This window comes from Humulus lupulus, chromosome 6, assembly GCF_963169125.1.
Source record: "Humulus lupulus chromosome 6, drHumLupu1.1, whole genome shotgun sequence".
In the NCBI taxonomy this organism is placed as follows: Eukaryota; Viridiplantae; Streptophyta; class Magnoliopsida; order Rosales; family Cannabaceae; genus Humulus; species Humulus lupulus.
In genome coordinates, this window is record NC_084798.1 from 128,007,125 (window position 1) to 128,029,731 (window position 22,607).

The following is a 22,607-nucleotide window of genomic DNA, read 5'->3' on the forward strand; positions in this document are numbered from 1 at the left end:
AAATACTAAAATAAACAATATTTCAACAACTTAAAAACAATATGTAACAAAAAAAACTAAACAAAGTAGCAGCCAAAAATAAGACTTTTTATTGCTGGATAAGATAAAAGCAAAGCAAACCTTGAGCAGACACGGAGATATAACATTTTATTCTTGTATAATCAATGTTTGCATTAAGTTTTGAATAATATAAATACATCTGAAATGGTTCAATTGATACTGAGAAACAGTGGCAAGTGTGTGGGGTTCGGTAGCTCTTTGGCTAGCAGACACGGAGGTCTTACCTTTCAATTATCTATCCTATGCAGAAGAGCTTCAGGTATAAATGGACTAGTTATTATCTAGTTATGCACAATCCATACTATTTGTATAAAAGCTTTCAGCAAAATTATCGCAATGATCGAATTTTTGAACTTAGAAATACACAAATGAATTGGAGATAAAGATCAAAGGTGACAAGGATATCAGCTTAACTCCTTTGTTTAAGTCAATAGAGGAGCTGAGAAAAGCTATACCCATAATAAACAACCAGAGAAAGGTACTAGGGATTGAACTTTTATGATAGTGAATGAAATGGTCCTTGTCACGTATTGAAAATGTTATTACTATCTAGGCAGTAGTAGAAAACAAAGGTTGGAAATCTATATGGAAGAAAGATCAATCTAAGCTGAGAAAGCTTAATGACAGACTCATGATGGCTGAACGAGCATTTACAGACCTTCTTTTCGCTTCTTTTTTATATAATAAATAAAAGACATAGTTCAATTCTCTAATAAACGAATGGATACAAAGAATAGCATTTCTATTAACAAGTTATAGACTGGTAGACATGAAGAAACAAAAGTACTTACTACTTCCAAACAGGGGGAAGCTTCTTGGTCTTCTTGTAGTAACGTGCAAGTCTGTGAATCTGGCTCTCAACCAAAATAAATCGAAACTTGGAATCCTTGTCTTTCCTGTTCCTCTTGAGATGCTTCTTAATAGAGACTGCCTTCTTAATAAGATGGTACAGATCTTCAGGAATTTCAGGGGCAAGACCTAACAAACAAAACCAATTTTATATATAAAAAAAATCTAAGGCTCAACATTTACTGAAAATAAGCAATGAAATGGGTCGACAATGACCAAAGATAAGGCTCAACATTGACTGAAAATAAGGTTCTACTCTTGAGCTCATAAAACAAAACACTAAGAATGATTACCGTGGGCCTTGAGAACACGCAAGATCTTGCTTCCAGTAACACTCTTAACCTGAGCAATACCATGAGAGTCATGAAGAATCACACCGATCTGAGATGGAGTAAGACCCTTCTTTGCAAACTTGCAAATGTGCGCCTTGTAGAAACGGAGTGACCGAGAGATAGAGAAAGACGAGAGACAGAGAGGAGATTTGAGGGATGGAGGAGATTTGAAGCCGATATTTGAAGCAGGGATGGAGGAGACCGAAGCAAGGGTGACTTCGGAGACACCGTACGTAGCTGAAGAAGAAAACGAGTGAGTTCTTCTGAAAACGAAGAAGGAAGTATAGTCTGAAAAAAAAATTACTTTTTCAAGTGGCGGGCTCCCAAAATAAATTCCCGCCCTTTTTTCTATTACTTTGCCACATATAATACTTTTTCATTAGTATTATATTCATATGTTATGAAAAGGGGTATTTGGTGTAGTGTCAACATCACATATGCTAGTTGAACCTTGACCAGACCATATGGAGTAGTTAAAATCTCACAACACAATAATTTATTAGAATATAGTCAAAGCTACATTCCAAAAAGGCAACCAGGTCGGCTCGCAGGTATGCTCGAACATCCTGATCAGATAATTTGGGGCAAACATTTGAAACGACCAACTTAGCCAAATATTTATCAGATATTTATTATTTGAAATGTAATATGTATTGTATACTCTATTAGAGAATATATTATATTCAATGGATATATAGAAAAACAAAATACAACTCTAAGCAAAAATACAATAGACAAGGTATTTGATAAAACTAATGCTACAACTCAATTGCTCAAAATACAAGTAAATAGAAAGATGTAGAAGAGGAAGATCACAAACTCAAAACAATAATAATACAAGTAAGTAAGAACAAGAAGAACAAGAATGAACACAAACTCTTACATAATCAAAGTGTAGAGTAGTGGGGATCACAAACTTGAAAAGGTTCAAAATATTTGTCCAAAAGCTTATTCCCCCCTATTCTCTAAACACTAAGGGGTCATTTGGTATGCAGGAATCTGGACACGGGAATGGGAATCTGAACACTTTCCCATGTTTGGTACTGGATTTTGAGTTTTTCTAACCTGGGAATCTGTACTCCAGGGGTTTTAACTTTTCATGATTCTAGGTTCAAGTGAAACCCACTGACAAGTGGTTTTTAGATACACAGGAATGTGAAACACTTCAAAATCATTATTATTATTTTTTTTTTAAAATCTTAAACCAATAATTTTTTAGTTAATGACTTATTTTATTTTTGAAGCTTATAATATAAAAACAAATATACATATATCAAACTATAAAATGATAAATAATATTTGTTTATTTAAAGAAATTGATTTGGAAAGCCTTTATATCATTACTTTAGTTTAAAATAACAAATGAAATATTATTAAAAATAAAATAAGGGTATTTTTGTAATTTTAAAAATTATACTTGATTCTAGTATTCAATAGATGTATTTTTTTAATTCTGTTAAAAAATATTTCATGAGTAAAATTGTTTATAAATTATTTTGATGAAATATATTATTATTTTTATTTTATGAAAATATGAAGAAAAAAACAAATATACATATCTCAAACTATAAAATGATAAATAATATTTGTTTATTTAAAGAAACTGATTTGTAAAGCCTTTATATCATCACTTAAGTTTTGTTGACGCGGTTCTTCGCCAACAGGTAATTAAGAGAAGAAGAGAAAGGGATTAGTACTGAAAGTAGAACCGTCACAGACATGAAATCTTAGAGAATGAATTAGGTGACTCAAGACACGTTTTTTAAGTGGTTCAAAGGTTAAAATCCTTCTACTCCACTAGTGAATATTATTCATATATTTGGTTTACAAAGTATATGGCTCTTCAGAGACTATTTTTCCCAACCCCTATCAACTCCCAGGGTCCCCATATTTATAGGAGAAGGCACCTGAAAGTTGGTAGGGAGGTCATCCCGTGACCTTACCATTTGTCATATCAACTCTGTAACATTTATGATTAATTCCTAAACCTGACACATAAGTGTGGTCTAATCAGTATGTAAGGAGATAATGGGCCGCACGGCCCAACCCAGCCGTGGGTGTCTGAATACGCACGTTCCTGCTGCGTGTCCGAGAAGTCAGGGGGATATCGGACACGTGATGTCAGATATATGCACGTTTATCTTGCGTGTGTTGACTTTACAAAGGGTCAGAGATCCATGGCCAGCTCGTACCACGAGCTGCTTCCCTGAACCGACCTTCAGCCTTCAGGCCTTCTGATGCCTTCCTCCAGTCTTGGGGGCCCTTGGCGAGCCTTTGAGGATCCCTCGAGCTAAGAAGGTACGATCTGGAAACAGGATCTCCGGCCTGGGGGAGTCCTCCGACTAAACCATGATTAGTCCGAGGTTCGACCTGCTAATCAGCCCGTGGGAAAACCAGGGCGTACAAGTTTAAAATAACAAATGAAATATTATTAAAAATAAAATAAGGGTATTTTTGTAATTTTAAAAATTATACTTGATCTAGTATTTAATAGATGTATTTTTTTTTTAATTCTATTAAAAAATATTTCATGAGTAAAATTGTTTATAAATTATTTTGATGAAATATATTATTATATTAATTTTATGAAAATATGAAAACTTAACAGATTCATATGCACAACCAAACACAAAAAGTGATATTCCCAGGAATCATATATAAGATTACAGTGCACAACCAAACACAATGATGTAAGTTTCCAGACTATCAGATTACCCTCTTCAACTTTCCCAGTAATATGAAAACTGCAAACTCCTCATACCAAACGGCCCCTAAGGGATCTCACAAGGAAATAGCTCTATGTAATTATCAAGTCTCTATGGTGTATTTTCTAGTCAAGTGCTTTCTGGATAGATAATTGTGTGTCTTACAAGTGAGCATTAGGCTCCTATTTATAGAGTTTGAGATACCTTTAGAATTTCAAATTCTACCAACTCACATGGCCGTTACCAATGTTTAATTGGATAATTATGGAATTAAAATGAATATTTGGGAGTTACTTGGGATGTTAAAACCGTTCAATTTGGAGAAAAAGAAAAATTGGAATAGGTTGTCAGCGCCCCAGATTGTGGCCAAGAGTATCAGTGGTCGCTGCCACTATCCTTTGTCCCCCAGGGCGTTGTCATGGATAATCAGTGGTCGCGGCCACATGCAATTTCAGCTTCCAAAATTTCAGTTTTTCCAAAACGTCTCAAACCCTTTCCCACATGATTTTATAACATTCATACACCTAATGGGAGTTAAAAACATGTCTCTAGCAGCATTATTACATAATGGCTCTATGAAATTCAAACACAAATGTGTAACTCTTAATCTACTGATTATTGGATAATATTTAGGAGTTACAAATTTGTAATTGATTTTTTAACTCCAAAATATTTTACATTTGAGCACACACATGTGCCCAATTTTGTAACTCTCAATAATATGTTACAAGGTGTGACAAATCACATTTTGTCACATTATTTAATTTAACATTATATTATTAAAAATAATATAACATACTCATTATTTTATTATTACTTGACAAACAAATTTCACAAAGCCTAAGATTCATTTTGCAAGATCCTTAGGCCTATAAATAAGGCTTAGCACATCACTATTTATGAGGTGAACATTTGTGCACTTATACACAAAAAGATTTGTATTCTATGAGGTTTACGAATCTCTGTTGATTCTTGTCCATCTAATCATGAGTTTGAGACTTTCTACATTCAACAAAAGTGAAGTGACTATTTTGCCAAACTTTTTTCAGCACAAATTAAAGAATTAAAAAATCATTTTGACTATTGCTTCATCTTTTCCACAGCTACAGACTTTCTTCTCAAACGTGGTTAATATATATATATATATATATATATTTTTTTTAATTTTGCCTCATTTCATTCTCTAATAAAAAAAATTATTTCTTTCTTCACTTGAGTTGAATACTTATGCTTGTGTTTTTGTTGAATTTTTTTTATGATATCAATTTTTTTAAAAAAATATATTATTTCAAAGTATCTTAAATATTAATATTATTTTGTTATGTATTTAAATAAAAAAACTCTTTTTAATTTACTTATATTTTTAATATTTAAAAAAAGTATGGACATTTTTGTTAGAACACCACTTATTCTATTTTATTACTACACCAAATCAAATCAAATAATTCGGATTCAAATGTTTATTCCAAAAATAAACAAAACATCATAATATCACTCTTATTAGCATTCTTATTTCATTTTATTACCATTTTCATTCTAATTCCATTCCGCTGAATCAAACATCACCTTAATTAAGTTTGTTTGTTGATGAAGCAATTGTTTTAATAGAAGAGATGACAACCAATGTTTATCAATGGCCCAATGAGTATTTCATGCTTAAAAAGGTGGTGAGTCTGTATGAAATTGATCCTATGACATTCATAGTAGCGCAAAATTTTGATTTATCTAATCAAGTGACTGATTTAACCTCACACGGGACACCATCCTCCAACGACGCCAATTGTTGAGTTAAAAAAATTTGACTTTATTGCTTCTTTTAATAATTAGAATGGTCTAATTATGGAATTATCTTAATTATAATTAAAGTTGCTGTTGAATACACATTGATTAACTTATTCAATTATTTAAAGTATTCTTGAATGAATTAAGAAGAAAGAACCCTTGGTACTTGCAAAAAAAACATCCAAATCCTAAGTAAAAAAGATTCTTTCTCAAATTCAATAGACTAAATGCGTGTAAAATGAATCAAAGATCCTTTACACAAGTATAGAATCTACTATTTATAGGCAAAAGTCAAAAGATTTTTTTTTATTTTTAAAAAAGGTACTTATTATGATTAGTCCATGTCACTAATGAGTTAAGGAAGTATTTCCTTCTTTCCTCAAAACTATGGGTCTGTCTAGTATCAAGTTCTGACTTGACTTATATTTAGATGTGAATCTTCTAAGTTTAAGATCATTGTTTTGTACACGTCATTTTTTATAGTGTATTTCATTTTTTTCTATAATAATGCAATTATTAAAAAAATATAAGCCACTATCCAATAGGTTTTATATTGTTAGATAATATTATATTTCAATATAAATAATAGAAACTAATATTACTAGACAAAATATACAATTAGTGATTGATAAAATAAAATTACAACATTATACTTAAAATACAAATAAATACAGACAATATAAAAGAAGAGAATAGGATGAATACAAACTCAAAATAAAAGTTACAAATTAAACAACAAGAATAAAAAAAAGAAAACTCTGACACTTACACAACCTTAAGTGAAGAGTATCGGTAATCACTAGACTTGAACAAGGTTCAAACATTTGTCCAAAAGCTTATTTCTTCATATTCTCTCAGCACTAAGGGACTCTCAAGTTTAGAAAATAACTCTATGGAATTATCAAGCCTTGTATTTTTCCAGCCAAGTGCTAAAATTGTTGAAAAAAATCATATTCACAAGTGACCAAATGGTCTCTATTTATAGAATTTTGGATCACCATTTGATTTTCAAATTCTACCAACCTCTTAGTTGTTACCAATGTTAAATTGGGTGTTTATGGAATTAAATAGATGATTTGGGAGTTACTTGGGAAGTTACAACATTCAAAGAATAAAAAAGATGCTTCAAAAATGAAACTATTAGGTTATTATTTTGTAACCCCAAGTAACAGCTTTGGTTATAAGCTGCCAAAACATCTCATGTAACGCCCTACTAATCCAAGACTGTTATGTTGTGTATTAAAAATTGCGCTTAACTCGTTAACGCGTCATTTGGACTTTAAATGTGTAATTAAAGTTAAGTAACTGTTTAGGTATTAAATTTTTGGTCGAAAGAGTTAAACTTGTCATTACAGAGTTTAAACATGTACAGGGGATCCCAAAAGAGTTTATAAAATAAATATAACATGTTTAGGGTTACAACAATGGACGACCTAAGCGGCAAAAACTGAACTCAACCCTAGTCCCTCAAAAGTATCCCGATTGTGGCGATCAAGTAGACTGAGTATTCACACACCGCCCCCAAAGCTCTCCAATTCATGATTGGTTCAGTTTACCATTGCCCTTACCTGTACCACATAGCACCCGTGAGCCAAGGCACAACAAAAAAACCCAAGTAAACAGAATCAGATAAGCAATAGAATGTAAATCATAAGTAGCATGCTTCGTAGTTATAAATAATTCAAACAAGCATAGAACTCATTTATCCATCCCTTATGTCGAATGAGCGCGTACTGCACTCCCATAGTGGTCCTACCATAACGGCCTGCATTACACATGGTTATCGCCGATTACGGCTCCCTAGCTGATCATTCGAGATAATTACAAACGTATACAAATAGCATATACAACACAACATATATAATCCAGTCAACTTTAGTAAGCGGTTATAACTGCGTTCATAAGTCAGGGCCAATGCCCTGGGCACGGTGCAAGAATCAGTTTTCTTATCTTGAGTCATGTGTAAGTAGTGGTGCGACACCGAGCACAATCCCCTTTTTCGAGCGTTGCGATAAACCTAGTCACAAAATAAAAGGTACCCTCATTAAGAACTAGTCTCGTATATACACTCCAGGACTATTCCTGTAACGCCCTACTTCCTTAGAGCCGTTACTAAGTGAGTTTTAAGACAAGACAGGGTGCAATGAACTCGCTAACCGAGGTTTTGAAACAAAAGTGTGACTAATTTAAAATTTAAGGCTGTAATCTTTGAAAATGCGCCGTTTCATTTAAAACTTCTAGTATTAAACATTTGGGATCCCAAAATAAGGTTTGAAAACTATTTACATCTTGAAATAAGTTTACAGTTGATAAATCATAAAATCATAGATTATTACAACCATTTTCGAATAAACCCCCAACCAAAGCAGTCGGGCAGGCCAAACATGTACGCGTCGCTTCACGCTCTCCGTACTCATGGTTAGTTGACTCAATCTTTGCCCTTACCTGCAACACGGAGCACCCGTGAGCCGAAGCCCAGCAAGAAAACTCATGCAGAACATAAGATATGCAAACATACAGTTAATCATATCAGATAGTCCACAGATAAACAAGTCAACCATTAGACTAAGCAAACACGGCCATGCCGCCCCAGAAGCCTTACCGAAGCCTGGGGTATCGGTTCTCACCGCAAGGATAACACATGTATCCACCGGGTCCTGCCCTGACTATAGCATCCCATGTGCTAAGTGTTACTTCCGGCCCCGCTGCCGTACTCGGCCTACGCCGCTCTCGGCCCTTGCCGTACATTTCATTATAATCACGCATATAGTATAACACAACAACATTCAAACAAATATTAATTCATTTAAATCTGCATCCTAACATGTGATGCAATATAGGGTCGCGCCCTGCAATCATCTCATCATGCAACATGCAACATAGGGCCGCGCCCCGCAATCATACTATGGGCCCATGCCCTCTCCTACGGGTGTTATAGTTTTCTTACCTGTATTCCGAGCCTCCTGATGCACTCAAGCCGCGAGCACGGTCCTCTAGCACGAGCCTCTCCAATATCCTAGTCACAACACACATGAAACATCCTTAAATGAGCTTCCAAACCAAGTTCTAGTACTCGGAACGTTGAACTTCACCAAATATGGTAAAAGACTCAACCCCGAGCACCCTAGGTTAAATTCTCAAGCCTAAATTCTCAAAATCCCAAAATTCCTTAAGCGCCGCGGCATGGCCCAACCATGTCGCGGCATGGCCCAACCATGTCGCGGCATGGCCCCCAAACAGGGCCACAAAAATGCCCAGAAACAGGTAAGGGCCGCGGCCCTACAAGGACCATGCCGCGGCCCGCCCTCCATCCTCAGCGCATCTTAGCCTTCAAGGGCCGCGACCCTCCAAGAACCATGCCGCGGCTCGACCCTTCGAACCCAGAAAAACCCACCATTTTCAAGCATAAAACCTCACCTTAAGCCATCCCAAAGCTCCCAATTCAAAACCAATTAATAATCACAATATTAGGATGGTTTAAACAACACAATTCCACCAAATAATCCAACCTAACGCTCACCAAAATCCCAATTCCAATTTTCTGAAATTTCAAACCTAAAACTCAAAATTAAACCATGCTTAAATTCCTCAAACCAACACAGAAAACAAACTTAAATGTGTATAAAATCCATACCTCAAGTGTAGAATCCTCCCAACAAGCTTCCTTGATCTCCTCCTAAGCTCCCAATTCAGCCCTTCTACCCTTCTTCTTCTTTTCTTTTTACTTGCCCTAGCTCTTCTTTCTCCTCCTCTTTCTTCTCTTCAATTTCTATCAAAGCATCAAGTGACCCCAAATGCCCAAACCGTGTACCCCTAAAACCCAGCTGAAAATTGTATATTACCCTTGCCAAATGACCATGCTACCCCTCCAAATAATCCTTTCCCAACTAAGTCCTCAAGGGCACTCTAGTCCTTTCACTAATATTTCAATTCTATCATTTTCAACTAAACTTGTTACTCACAGCAGTAACTAATGGTTACCCAGGTTACTCAATCACCAATAACCATTACCCGCTAAATCTCAACTTAGCCATAAAATTCCCGAGGTACCCCTAGGCTCTTCCCGAGCCGGGTATAGAAATCCCGTTGTGACTTTTAAGTTAACTTGCTCTCTAGGACCGTCTCAGCACGTGCATCACAATAATAACACCACACTCACGTGGTACAATTCACAGAATACAATTATCACATATATGCCCTCAGCGGGCTAAAATTACCAATTTACCCCTATCATGCAAACGGGGTCCACATGCATAATTATTTCACCTAACATGCATACTAACCACGTAGTCATGCACCTCAATGTTCAATTAGTCATATAACATGCTTTAAATCATAACCATGCATTAAACTCATAAAATCACACATAAATTCCATTATGCCCTCCAGGCACACTAATCAAGGACCTTAAGCCTTATTAGCGATTTTGGGTCGTTACAATTCCCTAGCCCTCGGGACTTCCAATTCCACCAATCCAGGCTATGGAACTGTCTCCTGAGTCCCCAAGCTTTTCCCAAAACTAAAAAATACCATATTCTGAAATGGTGACAGCGCAGGGGCGCCACCTTTTAGTGCAGGGGCGCCTAGAAGCACAGAGACTTCCAAAAATTCACTTGCTTCAGCACAGGGGCGCCACAACGCAAACCCATTATTCTGGGTTTCTTTTCCTATGTTTTCTCCTACCCAAAATCGCCCAAAACCAACCCTAAGCCTCCAAAAATCACCAAATCAAGTTTTCCAACCATATTTCAGAGTAACTTTGACCCCAATATAGGTTACCCAAGTGCCAAAGAACCCAGAAACAACATCAAAACATTCAAAAACCCAAAAACACCAAGAATCACAATCTTTGAGCTTTCTAAAACCCATTTTTCCCAATCCAAAAATTCCAATCCAAATCGTTGGTTTTTAATACAAGTTTAAGGTTCAAAATCATCATTTAACACCTATCTAACTCTCATATATCCAACAAATCAAGAAGAACCATCGGTTGCCAAAATTAGGCAAGTAAACCTCAAAATAGCTCAAGAACACTCAAGAATACTTAAGAACACTCAAAAGAGCTTTACCTCTCAAATGGAGTTCGAATTTTCCGAAGTGTTAAGGTTGATTAGCAGCTGCTAACACTCTCCTTGATGCTGAAATTCCCAGAATCTTCAAACTCCAAGACTTGATCTTACTAGAGTTTGCTAAGTGTTTTCAAGAAGGCTCCAAGGAAAAATAAGAAGACATAGGATAGAGGTAATGGCCCAGAACGTGGCTGCCAAAGACCTTGGTAAAGTTTATCTAAAAATTGGTGAAAAGACCAATTTACCCTTACCTCCAATTATTCATCAAGGTTAAGCCTAGGGCATTTTGGTCTTTTAGCTTAGACTTTTAACTATACCTCAAATTGTACCACTAATTCTCAATTAAATAATTAATCTCAATTATTCTCCCAATTAATTTCATTTACCAATAAATCTCGGTAACTTGCCAAATTACCAAAGTACTCATAGGCTCACCCCGAGCCGAGTATTTATCCCCTTTGTGACTTTTCCACTAATTGCTCAAAAGGATTGACTCGTGCCGAATATCTCAAATATATCGACATAATAATGTGGTCTCAACCACATAGCATATAAAATTACAAGTATACCCTCAGCGGGTCAAAATTACGAAAATGTCTTTTTTTTAACAAAAGTGGGACTTTAAGCACATTTAATACACTTAAAATGCATAAATAGTCATATCATAATATAACTCATATAATTCACATAATCACACATATATTTAATTAAAATCACATAATTTCCAATCATACCCTCCCAACACACTAACCAAGGTACGAAACCTTATTAGGAGTTTTTGGGCATTACAACTATCCCCTCCTAATAGAAATTTCGTCCTCAAAATTAACCTGAACAACTCGGGATATTGATCATGCATATCCGACTCTAAGTCCCAAGTCGCTTCCTCTACCTGTGTAATTAAAGTTAAGTAATGATCCTAGATTAGTAGCGCGTTACATCCCAACTCTTCTTCCATGCAATTTTGTAACATCCAAACATATATTGCCTGTCAAAATAACATCCTAACTGCTATAAAACATTATAGCAGTTGAAAATTAAATCAAGAACATGTAACTCTATTCACATATTGATTATGGTGATATTTTTAAAGTTTCAAATTAGTAACCAGATTTGTAACTTCCATTTGTATGTTATGAATTGACAAAATAATATATTGTCACTCATTTTATTGTTCACACTTAGTTAATCAATATTATATTATTTTATAAAATAAATAATATAATACTCACCTACATAATTAAATGATTTCTCTTTTGTAACAAAGATTTATAATATTTATTTAATTAATCAAATATTATAAAATATATATAAATATTATTTTTTGTAGATGTGGATATTATGTATGTACTCCTTGGATACTTAAAGAAAAAAAAACGGAAGAATGAACAAAAGTGGCACATTCTCTTCTTTACAACTGGACACACAATACACTTGGTGCAACTTCAACCACAAGAAGGCAACAATAATTCAGCTCTTACCCAGAAGTAATACATGCGGCCAACTTATCACTTTTTTCATCATCAAAAACGAATAGCCCACATGCATATATTATTGGCGACAACTAAAGTGGGGCATGTATTTTTAGCACATAGAAAAATTATAATTTTATTTTTTTATATAGCGGTGTATATTATAGTTATTTATGACTTTTCATCAGTTTTTAAAAAAATTCGAATAATTTACAATGCCGAAAACTTCAAAATAATTTATTTTACGCTCATATAAAACAAGCTTCAACAACCTATTTCTTATTTTCAGCACTCTAAATTATTTAGAATTTTTAAAAAAAATTTGGAGATTCTAAATAACTACATTATACATCGTCATATAATTTTTTTTTAATTGTAATCTATCAATATATGAAAAACATGAAAATATATTGTTTTTAAGCTTATTTTAAAAGTATGTAAAACAAATTATTTTGAAGTATTTTTCGGTACTGTAAATTATTCAGAATTTCGTGAAAATTAGTAGGAAGCTTACTATAACTATACTGTACACCGTCATATAAAAAAATTGAATTATAATTTCTTCACACACTAAAATGAAAAATGCTCCCACCAATAAGAAAAAACATGCACCTATTGTAGAATTTTCCAATATTATTTTGGCCCTACACAAACATACTTAATAATAACAATGCTATTAGTACAACAATGTCGTTGACCTTCTCATCCTTCTTACTTTTGACTACTCTCCACAGTGGTTTGGTGTGAAGTTTATGTTTATATATATATATACTAGATACAAGTAACGTGTATATTGCACGTTTGTTTAGTTTTATTTATATAATTTATTAATTATTTTTATTAAATTTATATTAATGTCATATAAATTTTAAATAAATATCTTATTTTAATTAAATAATTTATATATTTTTGTTTAAGTTTATGTTTGTTCTAGTTTTTGAATTTGAGAGTAACAATAAGAGATTATATATTATATATTTAATGTAATATTAAATAATATACGTGGATTTTAAATTTAGGTTTCTTGCTAGTTTTTTTAAAAAAGTAATTTGTTGCTGTTTACCGAGGTTTTCGGAAATTATGTTAATGATTATTAAATAAGACTAATGATATATAATGTAGAAGATAAAAACAAAGTTTTTACGTGGTTGGGGTGTTAATGAGCCTTAGTCCACGAGTCAGCTGTATTAGAGCTTGGAAAGTCTTTTACAATGGAGTTTTTTCTCTATATTTTTACAGAGTAACTGTATTCCAGTCGAAGAGAGATCTCTTCTCCAGTGCTCTATCGCCTGTATTTATAGGCTCATAGGAGCACTGGGCTTGGGCCGGGCATGACCCGGGCCCATCAAAGATATGGGTACCCTTGGTTTCCCTGGCGGAAGCCCAATACAAAGGGTAAAAATACAAAAGACTAAGAACTATTTAGGCCCAATAGGGGCGGCCCAAGGACTATATTTCGCCCGACAAAAGGGGGCTTTTGGTCTGGGCACTATGAGTTACAAGGCAGATTCAGGGGACAAAGCCAGTCAGTGGACTGGCAGCGCAGGTCTGAAACAGCAGCGTGCGATCCCGAGGTGGCCTTTTCCGCAGGTGAAAAGTGGGGACAACCCCCACGCGTCGTGGGGCGGCTTCAGGGTCACGGATGCCTTTTCTTGCCAATCGGGAGGACTTGACCCGAGTTCGTTTACCTCTGTCCCTCTTCGTTCACTACAGGCCCGGACTGTTTACCAAGCTCCGGGGCCGTTTTGCGTACACCTCGGCCGTAAACCCAACTGACCCACGTCTCCCGGACTATAGTCCTGTATCGTCCGTCCTGGGCACCGTCCGAGTTTGGACAACACTTGGACCGTCGTTCTCGGTCATTCTCCTGCTAAGTGGGCCTGGATTGGGCTCAAATCCAATTGCCCAAAGTATGGGCCTGGTCCACCGTCTCGGGCCCAAGGCAAGAAATGGGGATAACATTTACCCCCCAAGCCTTCGCCTGGGTTTGCGAGGTGGAGGCTTGCCTTGCTCCCGAATACTCCACGATTGCCTTCCCAGTTTCTGCTTTGGAATCGTGGGTCCGTGGCAAAGGGCAACGACGCTGGCCGCACGAGGGGCACGGACCATTTACCAGTGTCCGGGCCTGTTTACCTAAGTCCTGCTTCGTGGCGAGGGATACACGTGTCACCAAGCGACTGCTGTAAAGATGGCACTTGACCTCGAGAGGTCACCTAACAATGTCAAGGGTCACTAGGCCTAGGCTAGTGCGTTAGCACGGATTCCGAAGTGTCCCATTCGCACGAGGGTTCTTCATTAATGCTTCTGTGCTGAGGTGGACCGTAGGATGGGGCGACCTTTGACATTCGCCTCTCCTGGGCCGCTAGATCTGAAATGGCGAGGATCCAGCTTAAGAGTGCTCATAAATGCCCCTGCACGATTTTGGACCGTTCGATGGGGAAATTTCTATCCGCTGGATCAGAGGCGAGGATTTGGGTCTTTATAAATACTCCTCGGACATTCATTTGAGACTTTTACATTCTCTGGCCATTTCAAGAACTGAGGAGCTGTTTATGTCTGATATAGCCGACGAAATCTTTCACCGCCTGCTCACCCTGCGCCGTCGCTTGTTTCCAGCAGCCCAAGTATCTGCATCCCTGTCTGAGCGTACGTCCTGGGCCTGCCCTATTGACGAGTTGCTGAACCACCTTCACCATTTTAAGAACGAGGTTTTGCCGTCCTTACCGTCAGACAACCACCATCTCTCACGGCCAAATACTCACAGTAAGTCTTCTTGTCCTTCTTGACAAATATACGAACGTAGGCTGTCTTTTTGTTCATAAGCTTTAGGTTGCTAGAACTTGCCCATGCTTAGGAGTATCGTTAGGATGGCCGCTTGGTCCAGGTTGCTTCGGGTCAGGATGCTTCCTGGGCAGACGGAGCCTAGTTAGTAGCCCATTCCTCATTCCCAATCTGGGTCTCGTGGTCCTCTGGTGAACCCGGGCCTGATCCGGAGAGGACTCCAAGCAGTCCGTAGGAGGCCCCCGTACCTTAACCGACTTTCTTGGGTTTAGGTACTGACTGCTTGGTTTCTTTTCTTTGTTCCCAGATCATCAATCATGGCAACGGGCGTCACCCTTCATTCAGAGGAGGAAGTCAACAGGGCCCCCGTCGTCCTCTCCGGGTCCCGAACCCCCAAAGGCAATAGATGGGAGATGGACACGGTGCAAAATTTGTTTTGGAACTACTGGATGATGTACATCCTGGAGAAGCACTTGGGCATAGAGTGTAACGACCCGGATTTTCAAGACTCAATAATGCGGAAATATAAATGTTTTCATTTAACAAAATGTCTCAAAAACCCATAGAAAAAAAAACTTTTTAAAAAGTCGTATGGCCATACTTAACATTTAGTTACAAACATGTTTTATAAAGATTAGAGTGAGCCTAGTTTAGGAAAATTACACAACATTTCCAAAAATAAAAAGGCTTCCCAAAAGGTCGGTCCACATGTACATTTGCAAGGAAGACTCCAGCGCTCACTGCTCTGCCTTGCCCTTGCACTTACCTACAACATGAAACAACTAGGTAAGCGAAAACGCTTAGTAAGATCAACTTTCAAACAAGCATATAGAGAATTAGGGTTCCGGACCCTACACAATCAATTTCAAGAACGCTAAAGCGTCCTGGAAAACTTATGGTCATGCCTGATAACCAAGGATAAATTAATTCATAACTAGATAAAAATCCTGGACTCAGAAAAATCCCAGAACAAGCAGATATATTATATCACAACTATATCTTATCAACAATTATATCCCTGCACTCAAAAAATCCCAGAGCAAGTAGATATATTATATCACAACTATATCTTATCAACAAATATATCCCTGCACTCAGAAAATCCCAGAGCAAGTAGATATATTATATCACAACATAATTCGAGACCAACGCTCGACAATTTCCAACAATTCATGCGTAACGCGCCCTCCAACATAATTGCTAATCTGTAAAAGAGAACCGAGTCCCCACACTAAGATCTAGCCAATAAATATTCTCATCAAGGGTAACTATCGTGTTACTTAGGGCATCGCTACATATTCAAGAGTGTAATCCAATTTACACGGTTTTACGGAGACTTCTATGTTAATCAGTGGTGCTGGTGAGCAGTTGCCCCTAGGGTGTTCAGCCTCACTCAATCTTGGAAACCCCTAGTATCTCTAGGCACTCTCACTGAATGGCCAATATTCACGGCTGCTATCCAGGAATAACTTATCAGAGCACTTGCTCGGATTCTAACCATCCAATGATTAAGTAAGCATGAGGGCCCCTAGGTCCCATTTATCTTGGCGCCCCTAGGTTTAACCAGCTTATCCTCATCTCATGGCCACTCGTCGCGGTAATGAACCAGACATAAATAAAATCAAGCAGTGTGACGGGGATCAACCGTCTAGGATATGACGGACTTCTACCGTTCATATTTTCTAAATCAGCACTCACTAGACTAACGTCTCTAAGCAACTTTCTATGACAGTCTATTTATGTGCATGTATCCCTATACTAACATACAAGACAATAATCATTTCATGTTGCAGCCATACAATATAAGTTGACTTACTTGGAGTCCTTAGCGCTCAGCAGGTTTTCACCCTCCAATGTTCAGTCCAGTTACGCTTAACCAATACTGTAGTTATCCATACAATATACTCGGATTAATTATGGCACTCATAAATCATTATTATTATTTTGGGCAGTTTGGTCATTTTAATAAAAGTCATTTGTAAGGATTTATAATCCTTATTTGGTTTTAAACCTATTAAGGAAAGTCATACAAAATATTCGAGACTAAACCCTAAGTCTCGGGGAGACCTATCCTAAGGTCTCGATACCTAGGCTCGGGTATCACAATGGTATTTCCCCACAACCTGCTAAAAATCTTATTCTTTCAAGGTATCGCTATTAACCCGCACTTTCGACTAGTCGGTTAAAATATGTAAGATTTTAGCCGGCATTATATCTAGAAAATACAAATAAATTCCTTAATTATTTTTAAAGAAAATAAACTCTTTAAATTTTCCTTTTATTTTTCTTAAGGTTTTAATATTTAAAAACCGTTTTAAGAAAATTGCCTAATTTGTCTTAATTAGGAAAACCGTTATAAATTTCTCATCTTGTCTAATTAACTTTCCAAAATCAATTAATCAATTTTACTTACTAGAAAAATAATTCATTTAATTATTTTCTCAAAATATAAGGTTTTAAACCCTCTTTTAATTTATTAACTATTAATAAATTAAATCTCTTATTTTTAAAAAGAATAAAAACTCTTTAATAAAAATAATTCATTTAAACTCAAAGGGGTAATTTTAGTGAAAATATGATTTCAAGACTTACCATTTTATATCTTGAAATAAACAAAATTTCACTTTTTACCTTATGTTCCAAAATCTCATTTTTACACTAAGTGTGAAAAGCCTATTTTTCACATTTTTAACTACATAATTCGTTAGTTCATAACTTGAAATTTACTTACCCAATTGTTACCAAAATTTTCCAATTCCATTTTTGTTATGCCATTTAGGTCTTTGTAAAATCTTAGGTCAAAATGAGCATTTTTGATTGGTGAAATCATTTTTCAACAATGAGGTAAAAATGACCTTATTTTCAAGTCCTTATTTTTTCCAAACTTTGACAGTTAATAACTTTCAAACCGTGTAATATTTTCTTACCAAATTTTACAGTGGACTAATAGGTTATGCCAGAAATATTTCCACAAAATTTTAGAAAAAACTGGGTTCATTTTCCCTATACAGTGGCTGTCCAAACTTGGTTCCGAAAATAAGAATACGAAAAAAAAAACTGTTTTTTACCTAAACTTTGAAATAGCATAACTTACTCACTTCTAAACATTTTTTAGTGTTTCAAAAGCTCAATTTTATGTAATCAATCTCAACAACATCACAGTACAATTTAATTTTACAAAACCAATATACAGTGGCTGCTTGACCCCTTGGAAGTCACAGCTCAAAACATGTTTTGTTTTAGGGTATCCTACAAAACCCTTGGGGGTTTTGGTTCCCATTTTCAAAAATCAATACACATGCATCATAAAAATTATTAAACAACTACCATAACCTTATTACATCACCAACAAGAAACTTTAAGCATTAGATATACAAAATAATGCTTAAAACTAAAAACCCTACAACAAAATCATCAAAAATAAACTTTTTACCTCTTTGGTGTTCTTGCTTAAGGTTTGGACCTTCCTATAAGCTTTGACTCCTTCAAAACCTTTCAAAAACCCTAACCAAGTTCCCCCAACAACATAGTTAATTAGCTATTTGAAACTCTATGCTTAAAACTTTACAAAAGCCTAGATTAGTGAACTTTACCTTAGGGAAAAATACTTCCTAGACCAAGACTTAGCCTCCAAGTTTCCTTGGTGTTCTTGAGGTTGAATAATGGAGAGAACACTTTGAAAGGACTTTAAAAATCAGATGAGTGAATGAGAGAGGGAGAGTGGTCGGTTCTTAGTGTGGGAATTGCTCACAAAACTCTTCAAAATATCACAAAGTACTTAAGTGCTTTTCTACCCACTTGCCCACTTGACTTCTTCATTAAATGGGATTTAATCTATATAATATTGGGTTCACACCACTCTAAAATACCACATGGCCGGCCACCCTCTTTATTTTATCTATGTTATATATAATTTTTTTTTTTTTTTATAAAGGTTAATAAAGGTTTCATAAGAAGAAAAGTCCAAATTGGCATTTGACACCTTTTTCACTTTTATTAAGTTTTAATCACCAAACTTAACATTAATTAATTAAATTAAATGTCTCTCACATTTAATTTAATTAATCACATAATAAAATTTAACCTAAGGTCCATTCATGGAATAAAATTCCCCATTTCGGTAAAATTAGGCATTTAACACAAAATGCCCTAAAATTTCCATTTTCTTTTAGGTTTATTATTTTTGACCAAAATTTAACTTTTATGAATGTATTTTATGCCCAAAATATAATTGCCATGATTTTTCATTTTATTTTCCGAGATTTTTACCCGATCAGGGTTTTTGTGTCGGTCCAGGACCGAAAGTCTTATCTTGACTTTTAAAATCACAAAATTCATATTTTGGCTAGCAACAACTCATGGAATACTTACAAAAAATATATAATATTATTTAAAATAATATTCTTAACCCGGGGGAAAAAAATCCCGACCCGAATTGTTTAAAGGTACCCAAAAACGTAGGACGTTACATAGAGTCCACTCCCGGAGTCTTCCACAACCGCCTAGTCAGGATAAAGGAGTGGGCGCACACATCCATAGAAGGGTTCGGGGCCTGGAGCGCTAGCCATATTAGTGCGGGAGCCACACTCCCGCTTCACGGCTACTTCGTGCGGTTCCTGACCTACGTGGGAATTGCACCCTTCCTGCTTCTGCCCCAAGCCTACCGCCTACTTGCGGGATGGCGAGTCTTCTGCGTGGCGAAGGAGATCGCGGAGCCGACTCATGCGGAGATCTTGTATTTCTACAAGATGGAACCGCAGGTCAATGCTAAGGACAAGACCCTGGATGGCTTCTACAGGCTGAAGCCGCAAAGCAGTTACCCCGCTCCCACAAGCTCCTGGAAGCATCCCCCGGACATTCGTCATTACTGGTTCATGACGTCCGGGTTCCTCATGGAGAAGAACCCCACGCTACTGCTGGACTTCCAGCGAGTGGGTAAGTGTTTCCCCGACCCTTAGCTGGCCGGTTTCTCTTTTCCTCTTTTCTCACTGTGTTACTTCGGGTGGCAGGACCTTTCGCTCAAACTCCCCTCACCCAGTTTATCCTAGAACGGAGGAGGTTTTACTCCGGGCTGAGCGTGGAAAACCTGGACGTAGGGGGCTACGTCAATACGGACAACCTCCAACTGGTCGGGATGCTCGCGGCCCACCAAACTATTGTCATCCCGAACCTTCGGGCAATCCAGTGCGAGAAGATTGTCGCCATCAGGGAGCAGCTGGCCCTGGATCATATCGCGGAGGTGGAGAAAGCAGCGTGAACCGACGTGGCCAAGCGGAAGAGGGACCTGGCGCAGACGGAGGCGACCGCTTCGGAGGAGCTAGAAGAGCTCTTCGAGGATACCCTACTGAACATGGGGACCCCCGGGGCTAGCGTATCAGGGCGAGGTAGCTCACCTTTGCTCTTAACTTATGCTCCCCAAGTTGGGGACTTAGCTAAGGATAGGCTAGCACTTCGAGGCCCTGCGCTCGGGGCTGATGGGGAGATGAGACATTCGTCTTCCATCCCCGTGGGCTCGGAAGTCCTCATGTTCTTGTTCGGGTTCCTTCAGTATGGGAATTTCTTGAACCCGGATGACATGGGGGATCGAGTCCATTCCTTCGTGTTAGATGAGTGGAGCCATGTCAGGGGCTTAGATGAGGGTTCGTCCCGAGCCACTCTTAATTTTCATTTCGATTTTCCTGTTTAACTGTGCTAACTCATTTTTATTTGCGTTTGCTTCATGAGACTCTGACATGTCTACCCCCGTGGATGAAATAAGGCAACTCCTCGATGCCCGGGCCGCGACGACGGCCAAGGTCGCGGCCAAGAAGACTCTAGAGGCGCTGGGTCCGGACCTATCCCTCAACAAGGAGACGCCCGAGGCGGAAACTCGACCCAGTGAGGGTGCGCTAGTCGCGGACCCTGTTGCAGCCGTGGACCCGGTTACCATCCCCGGCCTAGCCCAAACTTCGGTCATTGATCTCGAGCCGGAACTTGTGGTAAGCCGAAGTTCTGGGAAGAGGGCCCTGGATCAGGTCGTTGCGGAGGCTGACACCGGGAAGAAGAGGCCCCGGTCGAGGTGAGCTGGCTCGGCCGGTGAATCGCAAGGGGAAAGTTGCCTTGCCGCGAAGGAGGTTCCCGCCTTACCGGCCCTCCCCATACACCCGGCACTACCTGAGGAGGGGTAAGCCGTTGTGCGGGACGAGCAGTCCCGGCTAATTCCCCGAACCTGGGAGAGTGGTCAGGACTGGAGAGACGAGACATATAAGGCCCTGACGATTCATCGTCAGGTTGAGTTCGCTGAGCGTCTGGCGGCATTTAGCATCCCCCAGCCGATTGTGGATCGATCAGCTACTGAGGTGGGCTTTCGCCCAAAGTTGGGGCAGGACACTGCCCCATTCGCGGCGGACCTGCTAAACCAGGTAGGGAACACCATGACTCTAGCTCAAGAGGTACGCCACCATCGCCAATCCGGACATGATATTCATCTCCTAGGCTCTCCGCCATCAGGCCACCGCAGTAAGTATACTATCTTTTTCTCCCTTCTTTTTATTTGTCTATAAGGATTCTTCTTAACTTTGCTTTGTTCCAGGATGCTTTGCTGTCCCATCGGAATGTCGACTTGGTGGCCGAGGCGGCCATGAATATGGAGATGCTCCAGTTGGAGTTGGAGGCGGCCGTGAACCAGAGGGAGGCCGCCAAGGAGGCTCTGGCCAGGGAGGCGGCCCAGGCTAGGGAGACTTTGAGCAAAGCGGTTGCTCAGGCAGACGCAGACCGCGCACAATTCGATCGAGTTAAGGCCAGGCTTGAAGAGGCCTTGTCTTGGAAAAAAAACCGAGGCCAGCGAGAGGGCAGCCCTTCTGGAGGCGGCCGAGGCTCAGTCTGTCCGAGGCAGGGAGAAGATCCAGAACTTGGAAGTCCGGGTCTGCGAGCTTGACAGCTCTCTTCGTGAGGAGATGACGGCGCCCGAGGAGGCCCGCCGCGGAAAGGAGCGGGCGGACGACTTGTTGCACGTCACTTTTGAGGAGGCCATCTACATGGCTTGGCGCAAGGACAAGAGCATGAACCTCCTGATCTTTCCCGATCCGGAATCGAAGAGGGTTGAATTCGAGGCCAAGGAGAAGGAAGACACGGAGCTTCTAGAGGATGAACCCTAGGCCCGGATCTTCACCTCGCCTCTTTATTTCATTCTTTTTTGTAATTTTGTAACTTTTTCGGACGCGTTAGCATCCAAGAAAATTTGTATTGATTTTTCCGGTTTATCTTATTTTTGTTATTCCTTAAATAGAAATTTCCTTTTATCACCGTGCCTGAACGATTCTGCGGGTATGGTCCCGGTTCCAACGGCCAGGACTAAACCCGCTGACTTAACTTCGAAAACCTGATAGCCTGGGCCAACGAGGGTCAAATAGTCTACTGTGAAGCCTAGTTCCCTCACTATATCAGCTGCGGGCCACAGTTTTGCCCTGGGGCATACCAGATGCTCTCCTCTCCCGAACATCGTTCGTCCGTGATGGGACCAGCCTTGGGCTTGGTCCTCTTTAAGTTATATCCCCGGACATCGTTCGTCTGGGATGG

At 38.4% G+C, this 22,607-nt stretch overlaps 1 protein-coding gene across 1 annotated transcript; it reads right to left on the bottom strand.

Moving 5' to 3' along the window:
* Nucleotides 1-711: 711 nt before the first annotated feature.
* LOC133785451 (small ribosomal subunit protein uS15-like) lies at nucleotides 712-21,347 on the bottom strand. The gene is made up of 3 exons (XM_062224683.1): nucleotides 21,259-21,347; nucleotides 1,203-1,504; nucleotides 712-1,038 (listed from the first exon to the last, which is right to left on the bottom strand). Exons 1-3 carry the CDS (start codon nucleotides 21,345-21,347, stop codon nucleotides 851-853), a joined length of 579 nt encoding a protein of 192 aa, XP_062080667.1. The 3' UTR covers nucleotides 712-850.
* Between the last annotated feature and the right edge of the window lie 1,260 nt (nucleotides 21,348-22,607).

What these genes read in the sequence shown, in the direction of transcription:
- LOC133785451 (XM_062224683.1), bottom strand. Translation starts at nt 21,347, where the DNA reads ATGCCGCCAGACGCTCAGCGAACTCAACCTGACGATGAATCGTCAGGG. An exon ending in AGTCCTGACCACTCTCCCAG is followed by an intron (nt 1,505 to 21,258) that starts GTTCGGGGAATT and finishes CTTCGTTTTCAG; the next exon opens with AAGAACTCACTCGTTTTCTT. An exon ending in GCGTGTTCTCAAGGCCCACG is followed by an intron (nt 1,039 to 1,202) that starts GTAATCATTCTT and finishes TTTGTTTGTTAG; the next exon opens with GTCTTGCCCCTGAAATTCCT.